Source organism: Hylobates moloch, unplaced genomic scaffold (assembly GCF_009828535.3).
Source record: "Hylobates moloch isolate HMO894 unplaced genomic scaffold, HMol_V3 SCAFFOLD_15, whole genome shotgun sequence".
Classification (NCBI taxonomy): domain Eukaryota; kingdom Metazoa; phylum Chordata; class Mammalia; order Primates; family Hylobatidae; genus Hylobates; species Hylobates moloch.
Genome location: NW_026652290.1, coordinates 59,497,935 through 59,520,990, shown reverse-complemented (window position 1 = coordinate 59,520,990; position 23,056 = coordinate 59,497,935). Strand labels below are relative to the sequence as shown.

Genomic DNA, 23,056 nt, shown 5'->3' with positions numbered 1-23,056 from the left:
TGAAGCTCAGGTGGAAATGGAACAAAGAAGGTTTGAGGTAAGATGCTGGAAAGGCAAGATATAGGCTAAGGGAAATTCAATCCAAGGTCAAAGAATAGGAAATTACTGCTCGGACCACAATGACTATCATTCTGAAAGGATTTCACAGTGTGCGCAGCTGCTTAGATTTAAGAACACTCTTCACTATGTAAACTAATTTATGGCAGCACCTTATATTCAGAACAAATGGTAATTCCCTTTACTAAGTGAACAGATTATTAAAGCCCATAGTAGCCTTGAACCGTTTGTACTTGAAAATGGGGGTATAAAGGGGAATATATTTTTTCCAGAACCGCATTTATTGGCATATACATAGAAGCAAACCTTGAGGCATGCTGAAATTTGTGGTAAATCCCAATCTTTACTGCCACGGGGAAAAGAACGCTGGAATTTTCCAAACTTAAGTCTGTAAATATGCTCATCTTAAGTTCATGTAATGTTTCCGCTAACTCACCAAGAATAAGCTGACGATTTAAACAACTTTTACTGTATAAAAATGAAGTGCACAGCATGGCATCACAGTATCTTGACATTTGTTTTGTGTCATTTAGCTACTTTAGAAAATAGTTTCTGAACTCTTTCCCCCTTTATACAGTATTAAGGCAAAAACAAAACTTTTGAAGCATTAAAGATCTTCACCAAAATAACTATTGGTAACTTCAGGAATTTGTCAGTTGCCTTATGTGAGGATGAATAGATCCACCAAGCACGCCTATAATACAAAGTAAACTATGATTTTTATTGTGAAATTTTCATAGATGGAAAATTGAATATTCTGTCCATTTCATTTTACAATTATCTTACCACTTATTTTTGTACCATGTATTTCAATTGCCTGTTCAGTGAAAAATAAAAATTAAAAAACCTATTAATTTTTGGCTTGTGTTTAGCTTAAATTTTATCATTAAATTAAGGAGCCCACAACAAAATGTGTTGCCAGCAGCCATATCCCAAGCCCCTGCGTGAAGAATGTTTTGGCTGCTATTTCAACCTAAGGAAACAACATTTGACCTCAGTCACCTTAAAATGCCAGTGTGGGCAGAAGATTTTTTATTCCTCACAATTAAAAAACAAACAAAACCCCCTAGGATCTTGAAGGTCCTATTTCAGAAAATCTTCACATATGCAAAATGTCACCAAAATAAATACATTTCCCTCAATTATTATTACCACCCAGTATTCATGTTTTAATTTTTGGGGATATAATTTCTAAAATTAGAGCAAATTTCCTGCTTCCTATCTTAATGCTTAAACCCTCCTCCAACACCAAGTTAGGCAACTGTGGAGGATAAAATAGTTGAATCTGACTGAAAGCATGGAAGAAAAACATTAGCACACATTAGTCCAATCATTTGCCAATTAGGAAAGGTGCTGCTTTCTACCTCTACCACAGATGCAGTTATGAAATGTTGATCGATGAAGCTATTTCAAATGGTTTTAGGGAAGGATCAGAGATAATGGGCTAGACAGCATACATTCTAAACTTGTTTTACATATAGTTTGAGCTCCCTGAACCACTGAAGTTAGTTAAATCCCTACACAGCACAGAAGCCTCTCTAGGTCATGTTATTGGGCATATTATCTAGAAAGCAAATACTGGATGCTGCTCTAAGATAGGTCTAGAATACCTTAGTTTGCACTGTGCACACATAAATGGCTGTGTTGAATATAATGCAAGGCTCTACTTCCCTTTAACCGTAAGAATTAAAACAATACTTATCACCATACAGTTTGATATTACTTCCAATAAGTACAATATTTATTAAACATATCTTCAGTTGTTTTGTTACATAGTGTGCAACAACTTAACAATATTCTGCAGCCACAAATTATATGCAGAGTATGAAGAAACTATTAATCAGATAGTGTAATCTTTCCATTTATAACTCTACAAGGAAGAACTAGCAAATCATATCTTACATATAACATCTCACTAAACTTTATGCATGGAAAGTGACAGACACTGCTTGTGCTGTTTGATACAAAATGGCTGAACTTCATCTTCAGAAGACTAAACCTGACATCTAAACATGCCAATATAAACATCAAAACAAAATATATTCTAACCAACCACGGGAAACAGTCTGGTATCAGGAAAGCAACAAGGATTACACACATTATTTTATAAACCAGCACACAAAGGTTTAAAACAGTTCTGAAAATGAAGTTAGCTGTCTTGAGTCAAGGGAATAAAAAAAAAGTCAGTATTGACCATTTACAATCTCTGACCTTTGTGGAGACGGTAAGAATCTGTTGTAGTGCAGCTACATACAGTACAATTCAGGCAATTTTGTTTTTTCACTTGGGTTCAGATTGCAAATTCATTGCTGTGAGAAAAGGATGGAGGCAAATTTTAGCAGCAACCTCCACCTGACTGCTTGACTGGAGTGCTCTGAATTTTAACATTGGACTTCTCAGCACCACCAGCTGTTGCTCCGGGACCCATTCGCTTTTTAATCTCAGCTGCCATTGTCATGAAAGACTGTTCTACATTCGTTGCATTCTTAGCACTGGTTTCCAAAAACGGAATTCCAAGGGAATCAGCAAATTCCTAAGAGAATAAGGAGGCACAATTAACACTGAAAAATCGTTTTCAGTAATTCTTAGTGCATTTCTACCATCCATAATGGAGCATGAGGAACTAAGTTCATTGGATCCAAACAGATGCTACATGAATTGTCACTGTCACAGTATTCTAGTGCACATATTTTTAAAAGGCTGTGGCCTTACTGCAGAACCCATATATAATTCAACACCTTCAAATTCAGTATGAAAATTAAACTTTAAACATACCTTTGCTGTTGTGTAGTCTACTACTTTCTTTGTGGTCAGATCACATTTGTTCCCTACCAACAATTTGTTGACATTTTCACTGGCATAACGATCTATTTCCTGCAGCCACTGTTTAACATTATTGAAGGATTCCTAAAAAGACATTTGAAAGTTTGATAATACAGTTCTGGAATAAACAGAAACATCCTGACCTAACAGACAAATAACAAAGAGCTAGTGAGACAACTCTAGCTACAAAATAACCACTGCTAAGGAGTGAAGAGATTTTTTTTTTTTTTTTTGAGACAGGGCCTTGCTCTGTCACCTAGGCTGAAGTGCAGTGACACAATCACAGCTCACTGCACCCTCGACCTCCCAAGCTCAAGCCATCCTCCTGCCTCAGCCTCCGGGATAGCTGGGACTACAGGCACATGCCACCACACTTTTTTTTTTTTTTTTTTTTTTTTTTGGATTTTTTGTATAGATGGAGTTTCACTATGTTGCCCAGGCTGGTCTCGAACTCCTGAGCTCAAACAACTGGCCCACCTTGGCCTCAAAAAGTGCTGAGTTTACAGGTGTTAGCCACTGTGGCTGGCCATAAACAGATACATTAAAATGACTATAAATATCTAAATGATGACAAACTAGAATTTACAGGCTTAACAATGAAAATACCTTATTTGAAAGGGAAATACAGCTTAATATTAAACTGCAACGCAGGCAAACCCAACTGCTTTGGAATATGAAATTTAAATGTACTACAAAACCTGGTTTTGAAATTTGATTAATTTTTTTTTTTTTTTTTTGAGACAGTCTTGTTCTGTCATCCAGGCTGGAGTGCAATGGCACGATCTCGGCTCACTGCAACCTCTGCCTGCTGGGTTCAAGCGATTCTCCTGTCTCAGCCTCCCAAGTGGCTAGGATTACAGGCACGGGCCCCCACGCCTGGCTAATTTTTGTATTTTTAGTAGAGATGGGGTTTTGCCATGTTGGCGAGGCTAGTCTCTTAACTCCTGACCTCAGGTGATCCGCCCGCCTCAGCCTCCCAAAGTGCTGGGATTACAGCCGTGAGCCACTGCGCCTGGCCTGAAATTTGATAAAATTTTGGTTTATGAATAAGATGACCTACTGTTACTACTAGAGATGTCGAAAGATGTTATTAAATATACTCATTTTCTTTTCCACAGTCATATTTAGAGGACGAAAGTTTTCATTTAAAAATATTTCACGGTAATACGACTAGAGATTTTTTAAATTAGCATCATTTTTTTCTCCTGCAGATATCACCCACCCAGCACTTCTAATGGCACTGAATCTAAATGCTTACATGTAAGTTATCTCCTAATTAGCTATGATTTCATTTTAGAGGTGAGATTTAACATTTGCCAAAAGAAAAATAAATTCCAATTTTGAACGTTTATCTTTTGTCCTTTTCTTTGATAGAAAGGACACTGAAATCTAACTTTCTGATTAAAAAAAAATAGTAACAAAAAAAGTTATGGCCCCTGGACCACATGCTTCACATTGTTCCCATCGCCCTGCCCTCTCTCACAGCTAATCTTCAGATACTCATTCTCATACTAAGATCCTCCTACAGCTTATCCTATTCAAATCCTTTCTTTCTGAACCACATCCTCCATAGGCAGAGATCCCCGAATCCCACTTTTGGCAATTCTGATGGACAAGTTCTAATTACCAGGCCATATTCCTGTTAACGCTTAACACCAAGAACACAGTATAAGCCAAGCAACTCACAATTCCCTACAAACTCTTGCCTATATGTTAGAGTCTTGGCTATTTGATCAAAGTTATTTAGTTGACAATAAATACAACCAGAATCCCTTGAAAGCAAACGTAAAACTAATTACTAATGTTCTATTTATTACAGGAAAACAAATGTCTTTTAAGTGATTCACATTTCTATTTGAGAGTGGACAAAGTTTTCTGCCATAAAATTAATACTGATGGCTTATATGTGAAGTAGTAAATGAAGCTGACATTAATTGAATAATGGCTTCCTACTTGGTCACTGTAACACAATCTCCTCTTGGAACTTACCTGATCTGTCACATCATACACAACTATGATGCCATGGGCTCCTCTGTAATAACTGGAGGTGATTGTTCGAAATCTTTCCTGGCCTGCTGTGTCCCACTATTACAAAACAATCAAGAAATCCAAACAATTCCATTAAAATAAAGTTGGGGAAAAGTGTAGGAGGGAGGGGAAATAGTTTAGTTTTCATAACTGTGGAGATTATCAGGATGTGTTATAGAAACATTAGTCCTCAACTCATACCACTAAATTGCACGGTAATAAGTCCCTGAAAGTCCAGAAAAGAAGTAGTACCTACAATTGAGCTTACAATAATAATACTAAAATTACAAGCTGTTAAGAGCAGGAACTATGTCATACTTTTCACATTCCCTACCGCCTTTAACACCGTGTTTAGGAATGCCACTGGCCGAAAGCCCTTGAACACAGAACTCTTCCATGTAAGACAAACTTGCTAGCACATTCTACCATGATTAAAAGCACTGGAGGGACCTAATTCAAATAACTATCAGTCAAGACAGAACTTTAATCATCCCATGCAGGTGTCTTTTTTTTTCCCCCTCAAGCAGGGTCTCATTCTGTCATCCAGGCTGAGTGCAGTGGCATGATCATGGCTCGCTGCAGCCTCAACCTCCCCACCTCAAGCAATCCTTCCACCTGAGCCCCCTGTGTAGCTGGGACTACAGGCACATGCCACCACACCCGGCTAATTTTTTCTTTTTTGTAGAGATGGAGTCTCGCTATATTGCCCAGGCTGGTCTCAAATTGCTGGTCTCAAATTCCTGGACTCAAGCAATTATCCTGACTCATTTTCCCAAAGTGCTGGCATTACTGGCATGAGCCACCATGCCTGGCTAGGTGTTGTCTTCATCCTAGAGAAAACAATGTAAGGAAGATGACTCCAAATACTTTCATAAAATGTATTTTAAGAACAATTTACTGCACTTCAACCATTTAGGCTCAAACTCCAAAAACAAATGCTAATATTATTGCATTATAGTTCTGGGTTTTAAAAAACTGTTGGGACTGGGCACGGTGGCTCACGCCTGTAATCCCAGCACTTTGTGGGGCCGAGACGGGCGGATTATGAGCTCAGGAGTTCGAGACCAGCCTGACCAACATGGTGAAACCCCGTATCTACCAAAAATACAAAAATTAGCCGTGTGTGGTGGTGCACGCCTGTAATCCCAGCTACTCGGGTGGCTGAGGCAGAAGAATCACTTGAATCTGGGAGGCGGAGGTTGCAGTGAGCCGAGATCGTGCCACTGCACTGCAGCTTGGGGGACAGAACGAGACTTGCCTCAAAAAAAAAAAAAAGAGAAAACTGTTAGCCAGGTGCAGTGGCTCATGCCTGTAATCCCAGCACTTTGGGAGGCCAAAGCAGGAGGATCACCTGAGGCCAGAAGTTGGAAACCAACCTATGCAACACAGCAAGACCCTGTCTCAACTAAATTTTAAAAAAGTAGTTGGGCATGGTGGTGCACACCTGTAGTTGCAGCTATTCAAGACAGCTTATGCCCAGGAGTTTGTGGTTATAGTGAGCTATTATTTTGCCACTGCGCTCCAGCCTAGGGGACAGAGGGAGACCCTATCTCTTAAAAAACAAACAAAAAAAGTTTAAAATATCTAGAAGCAAACTCAATTTTTAGATGTAAAAATCTTTGGGGTTTTTTTTTGTTTTTTGTTTTAAGACAGAGTCTCGCTCTGTCTCCCAGGCTGGAGTGCAGTGGCGTGATCTTGGCTCACTGCAACCTCCGCCTCCCAGGTTCAAGTGATTCTCCTGCCTCAGCCTCCCAAATAGCTGGGATTACAGGCACCCACAACCACGCCCAGCCAATTTTCGTATTTTTAGTAAAGACGGGGTTTCCCCATGTTGGCCAGGCTGGTCTCGAACTCCAGACCTCATGTGATCCACCCGCCTTGGCCTCCCAAAGTGCTGGGATTACAGGCGTGAGCCACCGTGCCCGGCCAAAGCCTTAGTTTTAACAAGGGGAATGACTGTGCACTGAGCCTCACTAAGGTTTTAAATGACAAAATTAAAAAAAAAAAAAAAAAAAGTTCAGTAGTATTCAGTGAAATCGCTTTCTTTTCCTGACCCAGCCAACATGGAGCTAAAAACAAGTTGCAATTTTGGGTAAACTGGAAGATGAGCTGGGTATTAAGGAATTAATGTCAGTTCTATTTGATGTGATAACAAAATACAGATGCATACTGAAGCATTTTGGAGTAAAATATCAAATGTCTGTAATTTAACATACTCTACTACTAGAAAAAAATAAGACAAATAATATAAAATGTCAATAATTGTTAATCTAAAAAAGCAAATAAAAACACAAATCACCACAACTTTATTTCCTTTTTTGTCCAAATTACTAAGCCTGAGAGCTCAGAAGACTAGTTAGATAGTAATCAATAAAGAGGCTCAAGCACTCCTGGAGGCCAAGGCAGGCAGATCACTTCAGCTCAGGTGTTCGAGACCAGCCTGGGCAGCATGGTGAAACCTCCACTCTACTAGAAAATCCAAAAATTAGCCAGGTATGCTGGCGTGCGCCTGTGGTCCCAGCAGCTCGAGAGGCTGAGGCAGGAGAATCGCTTGAGCCCAGGAGGCAGAGGTGGCAGTGAGCTGAGATCACACTACTGCACTCTGGGCAACAGAGCCAGATCTTGTCTCAAGAAAAAAAAAAATGAGGCTCAAAGCCTTTCAGTGTATCCTTGGAGGAGGCATGAACTCTAGAATCAAGCCACCCTGACTTCAAAACATCAAATCCGGGTTCCTGGTTATTTAATATTAGGGAGAGTCACCTAACAGTTTCTTCATCTGTAAATGCTAGATAGCATTCACCTTGTACAACAGCTAAAGGGGTTTAAATGAACTAATGTTTGTAAAATGTGCCTGACTATAGAAGCTGCTCAATAAAATAAGTTTCCTTTTCTTCCTTGCTCATCAACCTCTTTCACAAAGATAGAAGGAAAAATTGTTTTTTGACTAAATGTCAACAAGAAGTTATAGCTGACTAAAGTAAGCAATGGCATCCAAAAGTAAAATTTCATTTTTTTCCGAAATGGAGGTATTGCTATGTTGCCCAAGCAGATCTTGAACTCCTGGGCTCAAGTGTTCCTCCTGCCTCAGCCTCCAAGCAACTGGGACTACAGGCACTGATATGGTTTGGCTCTGTGTCCCCACCCAAATCTCATCTCAAGTTGTAATCACTAAGGGAAGTGATTGGATTATGGAGAAGTGATTGGATTACGACGATGGTTTTCTCCCATTTGAGCGACAGTGAATGAATTCTCACAAGATCTGATGGTCTCATAAGGGGCTCTTCCCCCTTTGCTTCCTTCACACTCTCTCGCCTCCTGCCATGTAAGACGTGCCTGCTTCCCTTTCTGCCACGGTAAGTTTCCTGAGGCCTCCCCAGCCATGCAGAACTATGAGTCAATTAAACCTTTTTTTTATAAATCACCCAGTTTTGGTCAGTTCCTTGTGGCAGTGTGAGAACAGAATAATACATGCACCATGTCTGGCAGAAAGAGTAAAATTTCTGATGTTTCCTTGCTACTCTGAAAACTTTCCTGACACTAAATCCTAACAGTACTAACAATACTTTCCTTCATATGTAATTCTCATTACCCCTCATAATCAGAGTAACTTTTTCCCATGTTTGTCTCTCCCACTGTCTGCCTCCTAATGGGCTATGTTTTATTCATCTCTGTAACCTCCAAGTGCCTGGTATAATATAGACATTTTCATAAAGCCTCATGAATGAACAATCACAGAAAGAGGCCTTCCATGGTGTACAACTGGACTCAGTACCTGCCCTACCTTGCTGAATGTTTTATAATCTAACAAAACTCAGATAAAGACCCAGATGTCACACCTGAACAGGAAAAGCTGAAAGGAAAAGATAATTAAAATATAAATCAACGGAATCAAGATTTTCAAAAGACCTAGAAAACTTGAAGGATTACTGAAGCCGAGCAAGAGGAAATGATAGGATTAAAAGTAAAATCTTGTGTTTAGTTTTTGTTTTTTTTTTTTTTCCAGAGGAGTCTTGCTCTGTCGCCAGGCTGGAATGCAATGGGGCGATCTTGGCTCACTGCAATCTCCGCCTCCCGGGTTCAAGCAATTCCCCTGCCTCAGCCTCCCGAGTAGCTGGGATTACAGGCACGAACCACCACGCCCAGCTAATTTTTTTGTATTTTTAGTAGAGACAGGCTTCACCATGTTGGCCAAGCTGGTCACGAAATCCTGACCTTGTGATCTGCGTGCCTCTGCCTCCCAAAGTGCTGGGATTACAGGAGTGAGCCACCACGCCTGGCCTGTGTTTAGATTTTTAAAACACCAGTCATAGAAGTGTAAAGTAAGACTCTCTTCTTTTTCTTTTTTTTTGAAACAGGGTCTCGCTCTGTTGCCCAGGCTAGAGTGCAAATGGCACGATCTTGGCTCACTGCAACCTCCATCTCCAGGCTCAAGCAATCCTCCCACCTCAGCCTCCTGAGCACCTTGGACTACAGGGACACACCACCATGCCTGGCTGAATTTTGTGTTTTTGGTAGAGACGAGGTTTCGCCATGTTGCCCATACTGGTCTTGAACTCCTGAACTCAAGTGATCTGCCTGCCTGAGCCTCCCAAAGTACTGGGATTACAGGGGTGAGCAACTGCACCTGGCCAAGGCCCCATTTTAATTAAAAACAAGCAAATCGGCCAGGCACGGTGGCTCACGCCTGTAATCCCAGCACTTTGGGAGGCCGAGGCAGGCGGATCACCTGAGGTCAGGAGTTTGAGACCAGCCTGACCAACATGGAGAAACCCCGTCTCTACTAAAAATACAAAATTAGCCGGGCGTGGTGGCACATGCCTGTAATCCCTGCTACTAGGGAGGCTGAGGCAGAAGAATCACTTGAACTTGGGAGGCGGAGGTTGCAGTGAGCCAAGATCATGCCACTGCACTCCAGCCTGGGCAACAAGAGCGAAACCCCGTCTCAAAAAAAAAAAAAAAAAAAACAAGCGAATCAAAAACCTTAAGACCCAAACTAGAAATAATATGGCTACTGAAACAACAAATGGTTGTCTTTGATTAAGAAGAAGAAAGGGCCATGAGCCCTTGAAGTTCAAGAGAGAAATTCACTCAGGCTCCAAATCAAGACAGGATTTACCTCATGTGTTATATCTCATACTTGATTTAAGAAATCAAATTTAATAAAAGGCATTTATAAAATGTAAGAATAACCCAAATTGCACAAGGTTCTGAAAATATCATTACAGGAAAGAATGAGGAACTTCAGAGGTAGAAGAAAGGTTGTGATAACATCAATCTGAAGGGCAAGCTTGCCAATAAAAGAGGAATTAATCTGATTCAGGCAGCTCTACAAGGCAGAGGAATAAGAAGAGACAGAAGTAAAAGGAAACAGGCTTCAGCTCAATATAAAGAATTAATATGTCTCTAAAAGAATCATGCAGTGAGCTGAGATAGTGCCACTGCACTCCAGCGTGGGAGACAAAGTAAGATTTTTGTCTCAGAAAAAAGAAAAAAAAGGAATCACTAGGAATAAATAAGTAAATAAAATAACTGGCAACTAGAGGTTTTGTGTTTTTTTTGTTCTTTGCTGTATATTTTGCAGAGATGAGGTTTCGCCATGTTGCTCAGGCTGGTCTTAGACCTCCTGAGCTCAGGCAATCTGCCCACCTTGGCCTCCCAAAGTGCTAGGACTATAAGCGTGAACCACGACGCCCAGACAGCCACTGCACCCAGCCTTATTTTGTTTTTGAGACAGGGTCTCTCACTCTGTCCACAAAGCTGGGGTACAATGGTGCAATCTTGCCTCACTGCAGCCTTGAAGTCCTGGGCTCAAACATTCCTCCCACCTCAGTCTCCTGGGGAGCTAGGACTACAGGCATCGACCACCACACCTGGTTAATTTTTTTTTTTTTTTTTTTTGGTAGAGATGGAGTCTCTTTGTTGACCAGGCTGGTCACAGGAGCTATGTTGACTCCTGGCCTCAAGTGACTCTCTGACCTCGGCCTCCCAAAGTGCTGGGATTACAGGCATGAGGCAACATGCCTGGCTGAAGTTATGTATAAAATGGAACTAGCTATTTTGAAAAAATGGTAAGCTTCTTAAAAATGTTCAAAAACCCAGGCGTGGCAGCTCACGCCTGTAATCCCAGCACTTTGAGAGGCCAAGACAGGTGGATCACTTGAGGTAAGGAGTTTGAGACCAGCCTGGCCAACATGGCGAAATCCCATCTCTATGAAAAATATAAAAATTATCCGAAGGCTGGGAGCAGTGGCTCATGCCTGTAATCCCAGCACTTTGGGAAGCTGAGGCAGGCAGATCACGAGGTCAGGAGTTCAAGACCAGCCTAACCAACATGGTGAAACTCTGTCTCTACTAAAAATACAAAAATTTAGCAGGGTGTGGTGACGCACGCCTGTAATCTCAGCTACTTAGGAGGCTGAGGCAAGAGAATCGCTTGAACCTGGGAGGCGGAGGTTGCAGCGAGCTGAGATTGCACCACTGCACTCCAGCCTGGGCAACAAAGCAAGGCTCCGTCTCAAAAAAAAAAAAATTGCCCGGGCATGGTGGTACACACATGTAATCCCAGCTATTAGGGAGGCTGAGGCAGGAGAATCACTTGAACTCAGGAGGCGGAGGTTGCAGTGAGCCGAAATTGCGCCACCGCACTCCAGCCTGGGAGACAGAGCAATACTGTATCTCAAAAAATAAAAAAACAAACAAAATGTTCAAAATGAGGCCTTCAGGTATGGAAAAGAAATTCCTATTAAAGATGAAAGACAGACAAAGAGTGTCCTATAAGATCCCTTCCAGCCACAGGAAAGTAAAATATGAATGTTTCACACACAAATACACACCCAAATCTTATGAACACCAATGATCACACGTAATACAATTATTCCATACCAGTACTTTAAAATACAGTTTTGGGTAGATCTTTATGTACTCTTTATGGTGCCAAATAAAAGGTTGACACTGTACTTATATCATGGAAAAAAATATGGAGGGTAATTTGTGTTCACCGATTGAAAGTATTTCAAGCTATTTCTGAAAACTAAATCCTTGCAAGTCCTAATTTGACACATCAAGTGTGTTTACTTATATCAATATCCACATCCACCTATCTTTTGTAACGTACCTTCTTTTCCTCATCAGAATCATATAAGGAAAGGGAGCAACTTAACCTATCAAACACCCATTTATCTGGGCATGTCATATCATAAGTAGTATCTATATACTGCCCAAAAGTTTACAAAGGGCTTTCACATGTATTGTCACATACACAAAGCTCTTAGAGTTGGTTCTCACAACTACCTTATAAATTAGTAAATCAGGTGTCATCACACACATTTTAGAAAGGAAACTGGGTCTCAGGGTTACTTCGGCCTTTTTCCCAGAGACACAAACCCATGATTCTCTAACAAGTAAATACTAGAACCAAGACAACAAATCTAAGTCTTCTGACTCCCAATGCAGGACTCCTTCCAATTCCATGTGTCATCAGTTCCATGAAAAGGGGCGGTCACTGGTTTCCTGTGTTTATAGCCTACTTCTTGCTAATAGCCTACTCTGAAAAATACTGATTTATTTTTTAAAAGACCACAGATATGTCCACACTGACAGGACTCAGACCCATACTGAAGAGGCACAACTGAACTATTATAATTGCCTATATTTAATTGGGGGCTGGGGGTGTAAAGATGGATAAGGGGGATAGGATGGCACAGAGACACAAAATATTGAAGACAGAGCTTCGGTCATTTGGTTCTACCAGTAACTGTAGGCAAGTCATTAAATCTTTCAGCATTCATTTTTTTGAGCAGTAAAATGAACATGTAACAAAAACTAAGTTCTTTTTTCCAACAAAATTCTGTGTTTCTACAGAGTTGGTGCACACACTGTCTAAGAAAAATACTTAAAACAGAACTACATAAGTACTTCTCTTCAATTGAGCCACATGTGAAGAATCTCTTCCTAGGGTTCCTTTAATGTTCCATGCACTTAGCACAGTAAAAGACAAAAACGGTCTATAACATTTGCACTGTAGGACAAGGTAAACTTGAACTTAGATTTCCACTGATAAAAGAAGAAGATGAGGACCAAGTTTGAATTAAAACATGAGTTTCTCTGCTTCATGAACAGAAAATTCAATGAGGCTTAAGTAATGTTGAAAACATTATTTTTAATCTAAATAATTCTTATTCTACTATTCTATCTTAAGTGCATGATTCTTAAGACATTTTACAATCAATTTTGTTAGCATATTAAATATATACAAAATAACAATACATTACAAATTAACCAAAATAAATTCCAAAAAAATTACTAGCCAAGTCACTTACTATTTGAAGCTTGATTGTTTTCCCGTCTAACTCTATAGTTCTTATTTTGAAATCCACACCAATTGTGCTGATGTAGCTTTCTGTATATGTATCATCCTGAAGGGGGAAATAATTAACAATTAAATGTATTGTTCAGTGGAACAGATGCAAGTCTAAGTGAAAAAAAAAAAAAAAACTGTTGTTCAAGAGTAAATAAAAAAATACCATGTTTACTTTTATCTAAAGTCCAAGTTTATGAATGAAATGTATAAAGTATAACATGCTGAAAACAGCCACTCCATCCACTTTCAGCACTTACTTCATATTCTGATTACAAAGCACTACTTAACTGTAGTTTCTTCTTTCCTTAAGATCTCTACAATAGCCTTTATTTTTTCCAAACATCATCTCTTGCCAAATTCTTTACATATATCATATAGAAAAATATTTTATATTTTCAATGATTATTAATTTTTCTAATCACTAATCAGCAAAACTCTTGCGACCCACCCACCCAATTTATTCACCACAAAACAACAATCACTTCACTCCGCTTTTTCTTAGAAGTCAATCTTGCTTCCTGATTTTTTTTTTTTTTTTTTAGATATCATGCACATAACATAAAAGTCACCCTTTTGAAGTGGACAATTCAGTGTTCCTTATACATTCACAAGGCTGCGAACTACAATCACGAATTCCAGGACATTTTCTTCACTCCAGAAAGAACCCGTCTTCACTCCCTGGCAATCACGAATCTACTTTCTGTCTCTTTAGATTTGCCAATTTTGGACATTTCGTATAAATGGAATCATAAAATATGTGGCCCTCTGTGTCTGCCTTCCTTCATTTAGCAGAATGTTTTCAAGGTTCATCCATGTTGTACCATGTAACAGTACTTCATTACTTCATTCTCTTTTTTTTTTTTTTTTTTGAGGCAGGGTGTTGCTCTGTTGCCCAGGCTGGAGTGCAGTGTCATGATCTCAGCTCACTGCAACCTCTGTCTCCTGGGGTTCAAGCGATCCTCATGACTCAGCCACCTGAGTAGCTGGGACTACAGGCATGCATCACCATGCCTGCCTAATTTCTGTATGTTTAGTAGAGACGGGGTTTCGTGATAATGGTCAGGCTAGTCTCAAACTCCTGGCTAGTCTCAAACTGCCTGAGCCTCTCAAACTGCTGGGATTACAGGTGTGAGCCACCATGCCTGGCCCATTTTATTGGCTGAATAATATTACATGTACAAATATACAACATTTTATCCATTCATAAATTGATTTGGGTTGTTTCCACTTTTTGACTATTATGAATAATGCTGCTAGGAACATTTGTGCACAAGTTTTCCTGTGAATTTATGTTTCCTGTCAATTTTTTAACCCAATGTTAAATTTTTAAAATTGTAACTGCTTCTTGCAAGTACCTGCCATGAAATTTTATTCAGAATGGAATAAAAATATTTCTTGCGAAAAGATATATGAATGAACAGACCAGGCTTTCATCACATGAACCACAAAGCACGACCTAAGAAGTACTCTGTCAACAAAGATGGACCTTAATCAAATCAGGTCTAATGAGAACGGCACTGCCAAACAGAACTTTCTGTGACAATGGAAAGGTTCTATAAGCTGTGCTAGCCAATATGGTAGCCATTAGCCATATGCAGCTTGTGAAACAAGAAACTAAGTTTCTGATTTTTTCAATTATTTTTCCCCCTTAAAGGGACAGGGTCTTGATGTCTCCCAAGCTGGAGTACAATCGCAGCTCACTGAAGCCTTGAACTCCTGCACTCAAGCAATCCTCCCACCTTGGCCTCCCAAAGTGCTGGGATTACAAGTGTGAGCCACCAAACTTTTTCAATTTTAATTAATTTAAATTTAAATAGCTATGTAGAGCTAGTAGCTACTCTAAGGATAGTGCAGTTCTAGGTCTTCTAATTACAGAAAAAGGAATAAACAAATAAGCATAAGGACATCACAAGGAAGCAAAATGACAAATCTAGAATATTGGACAATCTACAGGACAAGTGCTCGTTTCTGCAAAAAGTCAATGATATAAAAAATATATAAATAAAAAGGTAAGGTATAAAACTCTAGATTAAAAGACTAAGCAACAAAACAACCAAATGGAAAATGTATTTTGTAGGTTGATAATGGCAATGTCATTTTATAAGAAAATGTTTTTAGAAATATGGGCTGGGCATGGTGGCTCACACCTGTAATACCAGCACTTTTGGAGGCCAAGGTGAATGGATCACAAGGTCAGGAGTTCGAGATCAGCCTGGTCAAGATGGTGAAACCCCATCTCTATTACAAATACAAAAAATTAGCTGGGTGTGGTGGCGGGCACCTGTAATCCCAGCTACTCGGGAGGCTGAGGAAGGAGAATCACTTGAACCTGGGAGGTGGAGGTTGCAGTGAGCCGAGATTGTGCCACTGCACTCCAGCCTGGGCGACAAGGCATGACTCTGTCTCAAAAAAAAAAAAAAAGTTATGTTGTAATTGAGTGCCTAATAAGTATCAGGTACTACAGAAGTATGTAGAGGCCAGGCGCAGTTGCTCACATATGTAATCCCAGCACTTTGGGAGGCCAAGGTGGGAGGATCACTTTAAATCAGGAGTTCAAGACCAGCCTGGCCAACATGGTGAAACCCCGTCTCTACTAAAAATACAAAAAATTAGTGGGTGTGATGGCACACGCCTGTAAACCTAGCTAGTCAGGAGACCAAGATGGAGAATCGCTTGAACCTGGGAGGTGGAGGCTGCAGTGAGCCGAGATTGCACCACTGCACTCCAGCCTGGGCAACAGAGCGAGACTCCATCTCAAACCAAAAAAAAAAAAAAAAAAATGCAGAGAACAAAATGAATGCAATAAACATTCATGTAGCACATCTATCCTCCAGGTACTTGGATAGAAATATTGAATTCTTAGCTGGGTACAGTGGCTCAGGTCTGTAATCCCAGCACTCTGGGGGGCAGAGGTGCACAGATCACTTGAGCTCAGGAGTTAGAGACCAGGCTGACCAACATGGTGAAACCCCATCTCTACTAAAAATACAAAAATTAGCCAGGCACAGTAGTACGTGCCTGTAATCCCAGCTACTTGGGAGGCTGAGGCATGAGAATCAATTGAACCCGGGAGGTGGGAGTTACAGTGAGCTAAGATCATGCCACTGTACTCCAGCCTGGATGACAGAGCTAGACTCCATCTCAAAAAAAAAAAAGAAAAAGAAAAAGAAAGAAATGCTGAATTGTTGTAAATCCCTAAATGACCTTTACTCCCATGCCTGAGCCATTACTATTCCTTCTGCCGAAAAGCCTCAGTTATCTCTCTCTGCATAACCCTATGTACTCCCCAGCCCCAAGGTCATGTGGCATTTATTCATCCTTCAGTTTTGAGCTCAGGCAATACTGAGTGTCCAAACAATTTCTTCAACTCCTCAGCCAATAGATTCTTCCCTCTGTGCCCCCAGAGCTTATTGCACATTTCTTTATTATAGTCCTCACCACAATTGTCTCTATTAATATTTTGAGGGTATGGGGATCAGCATTTTAAAAATAATTTCCAGGTATTATTGGAAAACCTCTGACTTCAAGCAATGGACATCCCAGAGAGGGTTTTCCTTGAGGTACAAACACCTGAGGCTAAATAGCTAGATTCTTCCCACCTACCGAGAGTTGCTTAAGAATTATGCTTAATTTTAATATTTGCCAATTTAATAAAAATTAAATGATACCTAAGTTTAACTTAAAGGCCTTTAATTACCAATAAAGTTGAGCTTTTTTTTTCATGTTTACTGGCAATTTGTATTACTTCTTTTTTTTTTTTTTTGAGATGGAGTTTTGCTCTTGTTGCCCAGGCTGGAGTGCAATGGTGCGATCTCGGCTCACCACAACCTCTGCCTCCCGGGTTCAAGCGATTCTCCTGCCTCAGCCTCCCGAGTAGCTGGGATTACAGGCATGCGCCACCACATCCAGCTAATTTTGTATTTTTAGTAGAGACAGGGTTTCTCCATGTTGGTCAGGCTGGTCTCGAACTCCTGACCTCAGGTGATCTGCCAGCCTCAGCCTCTAAATGCTGGGATTACAGGCGTGAGCCACCGCACCCAGCTGGCAATTTGTATTACTTCTTTTTTCAACTGACTGCTCATGTATTTGCCACTATTTTCATTAGGAGAAATATTCTTTTCTTATTGATGTGCAAATGTGCCTTATATATTGAGAATACCAATCCTCATATATATATATTTGCTAGTGCCATTAGTTTTCTAACATTTTTGTGCCTGTGATAAATTAATTTTAACACAATCAAATTTAGCAGTGATTTCTTTTTTCTTATTTTAAAAAATACCTTCACACACCAAGATTAAAGAGCCACCTATGTTTTATTCTGGTACTTCATGGTTTTATTTTTAACTGTTATATAAAAAGAATTATACATTATTTTAATATTTTTTAAATAACCTTCATTAATATCGGCACTCATCAGAAAAGTCATAAGTATTTAGGATACTGTCAAGTGGTAAATTGTAAGTTTTTTCAAATTCTAATTTTCCATTGTAAACTTAAATTTTATTTCAGCCAACAAATGTTTGCAGCTACTTCCCTTGAAATGACTATCACAGTTCATCTGAGAAAATCTGTCAAATAGCCAATTCTGTTCTAATCTGTCTGTTAGCTGTTCTTTCAAATTTAAAAAAAAAAAAAAAAAAAAAAAAAAGGCCGGGCGCAGTGGTTCACACCTGTAATCCCAGCACTTTGGGAGGCTGAGACAGGCAGATCACGAAGTCAGGAGTTCGAGACCAGCCTGGCCAACATGGTGAAACCCCGTCTCTACTAAAAATACAAAAATTAGCTGGGCTTGGTGGCAGGTGCCTATGATCCCAGCTACTTGGGAGGCTAAGGCAGAAGAATTGCTTGAACCCGAGAGGCAGAGGTTGCAGTGAGTGGAGAATGCACCACTGCACTCCAGCCTGGGCAACAAAGCAATATTCCATCTCAAAAAAAAAAAAAAAAAAAAAGAAATGGTGTTCCACAGAAAAAAATAAAGCAGTTAGCTCAGCTTACAACTCAAAAAACTACAAATGCTTTTCTTTTCTCCAAAATAACCAACACACTAGCCAGTATGCAGTAAGAAGTGCTTTCTCCAGCACTTTGGGAGGCTGAGGCACGTGCATCGCTTGAGCTCAGGAGTTCAAGACCAGCCTGTGCAACAAAGTGAGACCCTGTCGCTACAAAAACTACAAAAATTAGCCAGGCATGATGGCGCATCCACTTGGGAGGTCCCAGCCACTTGGGAGGCTGAGGTGGGAGAATGGCTTGAGCCTGGGAGCCAGAGACCACGCCACTGCACTCTAGCCTTGGCAACAGAGCCAGACTGTCTCAAAAAAAAAAAAAAAATTGTTTTATGTGAACTTCCCACTTCTTCACAAATATTTTTAAAGGAATACTCATGGATCAACATTTTTCAAAAACTAATCATTTTAACTGTTTTGTCAAGGACATTCTTCAATAAAAATGGCAGGGCTTGTTTTTGTTCCTGTGAGTGCACAGAGGTGAAGAATGCCATCACCATGAGTACAATTTGGAGCTTAGCACTGCCTTGATGTGTACCAAGCCACCAGCAATTTTACCCACATTGCTTTTGTACCAGAGCCAATGTCATCACTGAAAAACGCAAACATCTTTTATATTAGTATTATTACCAAGTAAATATTTCCTTACAAATACTAACATCTTAGTATTAGTAGGATATTTTGACCTCGTGGGCTACCTGAGAGGGTCTTGGTAACCCCCAGGAGTCTTTGGTCCATGCTCTGAGAAACAATGATCTAGACAGTAAGAAGGGAAACATGCTTATTTATTTATTTATTTATTTATTTATTTATTTATTTATTTTTGAGACAGAGTCTCGCTCTGTTGCCAGGCTGGAGTGCAGTGGCGCCATCTCAGCTCACTGCAACCTCCGCCTCCTGGGTTCAAGCGATTCTCCTGTCTCAGCCTCCCGAGTAGCTGAGACTACAGGCGTGTGCCACTACACCCAGCTAATTTTTTGTATTTTTAGTAGAGACGGGGTTTCATCATGTTAGCCAGGATGGTCTCGATCTCTTGACCTTGTGATCTGCCCGTCTCGGCCTCCCAGAAGTGCTGGGATTACAGGCGTGAGCCACCGCACCTGGCCAGGAAACATGCTAAATTTAAAGGTAGTTGATAAAGACTATGAAGGACACTGTGGATTCTGTTAAGTCAAAAGTCCTTTATCTGTCAGCTTCAGCATTTAGAACTATGCCATTGGCAAACGAAGTTTGTCCAAGACCCTACTTTTTCTTTTATTAACTATTTTTTTTTTCAGAGACAGTCATGCTATGTTGCCCAGGTTGGTCTCAAACTCCTTGACTCAAGTGATCTTTCCACTGCCAGCATCCTGAGTAGCTGAGACTGCAGGCATGATCCACTGCGTCACCTGGCTCTGCTTTTTCTTTTTATTCTACTAAAGTTTAACTTTAAGATTTATTTTCACCAAGTCGCTTTCAACACAGGCCACCAACTACCCCTTTAACTTGCTGCCTATGTTGGAACTGCTGTTAGACTCTGACCAAAAATATTAGACATTCTGACTTTATAACCATACTTCACTGAATTTCTTTTAACAGCAACAATATTTTTCTATTTAACAGTCCAAGATACCACTGGGGATGTATATTTGGAGTCTTTAAATACATAAATTCTCGAAGAATTAACTTTTCCTTCCTCCCTCCCTCCCTTCTTTCTCTTTCTTTCTTTCTTTCTCTTTCTTTCTTATTCTTCCCTCCACGGCCCAGGCTGGACTATACTGGACTTGCTGCACACTCCCTGCGTCCAGCTCCCGTGATTCTCCTGCCCCGGCCTGCGGGCTGCCTGGGATTGCGGCCGCCACCACCCCGGCTGGAGGCGCGGTTTCGCCATGTTGGCCACGCTGCTCTCCAGCTCCTGACCTCGACTGGTCTGCCCGCCTGGGCCTCCCGAGGTGCTGGGACTGCAGACGGAGTCTCGCTCACTCGGTGCTCCGTGTTGCCCGGGCTGGAGTGCGGTGGCGTGGTCTTGGCTCACTGTAGCCTCCGCCTCCCAGCCGCCTGCCTTGGCCTCCCAGGGTGCTGGGACTGTGGCCTCTGCCGGGCCACTGCTCTGTCTGGGAGGTGGGGAGCGTCTCTGCCTGGCCGCCCATCGTCTGGTATGTGAGGAGCGCCTCTGCCCAGCCACCCCGTCTGAGGTGAGGAGCGCCTCTGCCCCGCCGCCACTCCGTCTAGGAAGTGAGGAGCGCCTCTGCCTGGCCGCCCCGTCTGGGAAGAAATGAGAAGCGCCTCTGCCCGGCCGTCCCGTCTGGGAAGTGAGGAGCACCTCTGCCCGGCCACCCATCGTCTGGGAAGTGAGGAGCGCCTCTGCCCTGCCGCCCATGGTCTGGGAAGTGAGGAGCGCCTCTGCCCGGCCGTCCATGGTCTGGGATGTGAGGAGCGCCTCTGCCCGGCCGCCCCGTCTGGGAAGTGAGGAGTGCCTCTGCCCGGCCGCCCCGTCTGGAAAGAAGTGAGGAGTGTCTCTGCCCGGCTGTCCCGTCTGGGAAGTGAGGAGCACCTCTGCCCGGCCGCCCTGTCTGGGAAGTGAGGAGCGTCTCTGCCCGGCTGTCCCGTCTGGGAAGTGAGGAGCACCTCTGCCCGGCCACCCATCATCTGGGATGTGAGGAGCGCCTCTGCCCGGCCGCCCATCGTCTGGGAAGTGAGGAGCGCCTCTGCCCGGCCGCCCATCGTCTGGGAAGTGAGGAGCACCTCTGCCCGGCCGCCCATCGTCTGGGAAGCGATGAGCGCCTCTGCCCGGCCGCCCCGTCTGGGATGTGGGGAGCGCCTCTGCCCTGCCGCCCCGTCTGGGAAGTGAGGAGCGCCTCTGCCCGGCCGCCCCGTCTGGGAAGTGAGGCGCGCCTCTGCCCAGCCGCCCCGTCTGGGAAGTGAGGAGCGCCTCTGCCCGGCTGCCCCGTCTGGGAAGTGGGGAGCGCCTCTGCCCAGCCGCCCCATCTGGGAGGTCTACCACAGAGGCCAGACGCAATGTGGGGGCTGGACGTGGTGGCTCATGCCTGTAGTCCCGGCACTCTAGGAGGCCGAGGAGGGTTGATCACTTGAGGCTAGGAGTTCGAGACCAGCCTGGCCAACATGGCAAAACATATGAAAAACAGACAGACCAACCAACCAACCCAGCAACAACAAAACAGGTCTACCCTGGAGTCATACTCTACCTTTTTCTATTTTCCTCCCTTTCTGATCCTTTGTCCCACTTTCTTTTTCCTCCTCTTCCTTCTCCTTCTTCTTTGTCAAATAGAGGATTGAGTTATTATCACTGATCCATACAAAGTCCCTCTCTCACTTATTTTCTTTAATTCCTACCCCCCATTTCTATTCCCCCCGTCTTCCCATGTGCAACCTCCCTAATATGTTTGATATGCATCTTTTTGTTTGTATGTATTTTTAGAAAATGTTTATTGTTTTGTGTGCAAAAAAATTTATAATAAAAAAACTTATTCTGAATAAAACTGTTTAATTTTTTTATCTACCTAGAAAACATACATAGCATTAATTGTACCATTAATTGTAAAGACATTTCAATTTCAACTTACTGCAAACCTAAGAAGAAGGCAAGACTTTCCAACCCCTGAGTCGCCAATCAGAAGTAACTTGAATAAATAATCACTGCAAAAAGAAAAAGAAAATGATGTTAATAAAAAGCACACTGCATTATTGTAAGCTATACACAACAAAAACACAGCTACAAATAACAACTCACTGTGAAGACTACATCTCCTATAAAGCCCATGCATGGCTTAAGCCAAAACTGCAAACAGCCACAGCCCTTCTGATAGATCACTAAACATGACAAAATTATGTAAAAAGTAGGCAATGCCACCTATGATCTCTAACATCAGTGAACTTCCACTTAAAAAGAAAGAAGGAAAAGAAAAATAAGTGATATGCACTCTTGGACTGCCCAAGATACTTAAAACATTCTAAATAAATCCCACTCCTCTACCGTATTAGAATACAGAAAGGTAACTTTTCATTGTTTTTGCCCATGAAATATTAGTCTCTCCTTCAAATTCTAAGATCAGGCCAGGCGCAGTGGCTCACAGCTGTAATCCCAACACTTTGGGAGGCTGAGGCAGGCACTTCACTTGAGGTCAGGAGTTCAAGACCAGCCTGACCAACATGGTGAAACCCCGTCTCCACTAAAAATACAAAAATTAGCTGGGCATGGTGGCGCATGCCTGTAATCCCAGCTACTTGGGAGGCTGAGGCAGAAGACTTGCTTGAACCCAGGAGGCAGAGGTTGCAGTGAGCCGAGATCATGCCACTGCACTCCAGCTCCAGCCTGGGCAATAAGAAGGAAACCCTGTCTCAAAAAAAAAAAAAAAAAAAAAAAAATTCCAAGATCAAATAATTTCATAGCACTCCTCCAATGAAGGGGTTTTCATGATCCTTCTCTCTGAATTCTCCCCTCAAAACAATGTTCATTTAACTTCTGAAAGCCCATATTAGAAACCAGAAATGTGGTAAATTCACAGGCTGTTTATCCAAGTGCAAAACTTGACTAACACTCTACACTTGTATTAAAGCATTTTTCAGAACCATTGAAAACCATGCTCTCTTTTTTTTTTTTTTTTTTTTTTTTTTGAGACTGAGTATTGCTCTGTTGCCAGGCTGGAGTGCAGTGGCGCGATCTCGGCTCACTGCAACCTCCAACTCCCTGGTTCAAGTGATTCTCCTGCCTCAGCCTCCCGAGTAGCTGGGATTATAGGCATGCACCACCACGCCCAGCTAATTTTTGTATTTTTAGTAGAGA

The 23,056-nt window shown here is 41.8% G+C and overlaps 1 protein-coding gene across 2 annotated transcripts in view; it reads right to left on the bottom strand.

Annotated features, from left to right (window-relative positions):
• Window positions 1-504: 504 nt before the first annotated feature.
• RAB1A (RAB1A, member RAS oncogene family) overlaps window positions 505-23,056 on the bottom strand; it is a 47,957-nt gene continuing 25,405 nt past the window's right edge. Inside the window, exons 2-6 of one of the 2 annotated variants that reach the window (XM_032177611.2) lie at window positions 21,837-21,909; window positions 13,227-13,322; window positions 4,870-4,965; window positions 2,833-2,964; window positions 505-2,590 (exon numbers count right to left, since the gene is read on the bottom strand). In XM_032177611.2, coding sequence (XP_032033502.1) covers window positions 2,393-2,590; window positions 2,833-2,964; window positions 4,870-4,965; window positions 13,227-13,322; window positions 21,837-21,909 — 595 coding nt within the window. In that variant the 3' untranslated portion in view covers window positions 505-2,392. The remainder of the gene's footprint in view (window positions 2,591-2,832; window positions 2,965-4,869; window positions 4,966-13,226; window positions 13,323-21,836; window positions 21,910-23,056) is intronic. The other variant, XM_032177612.2, reaches the window with a different exon arrangement.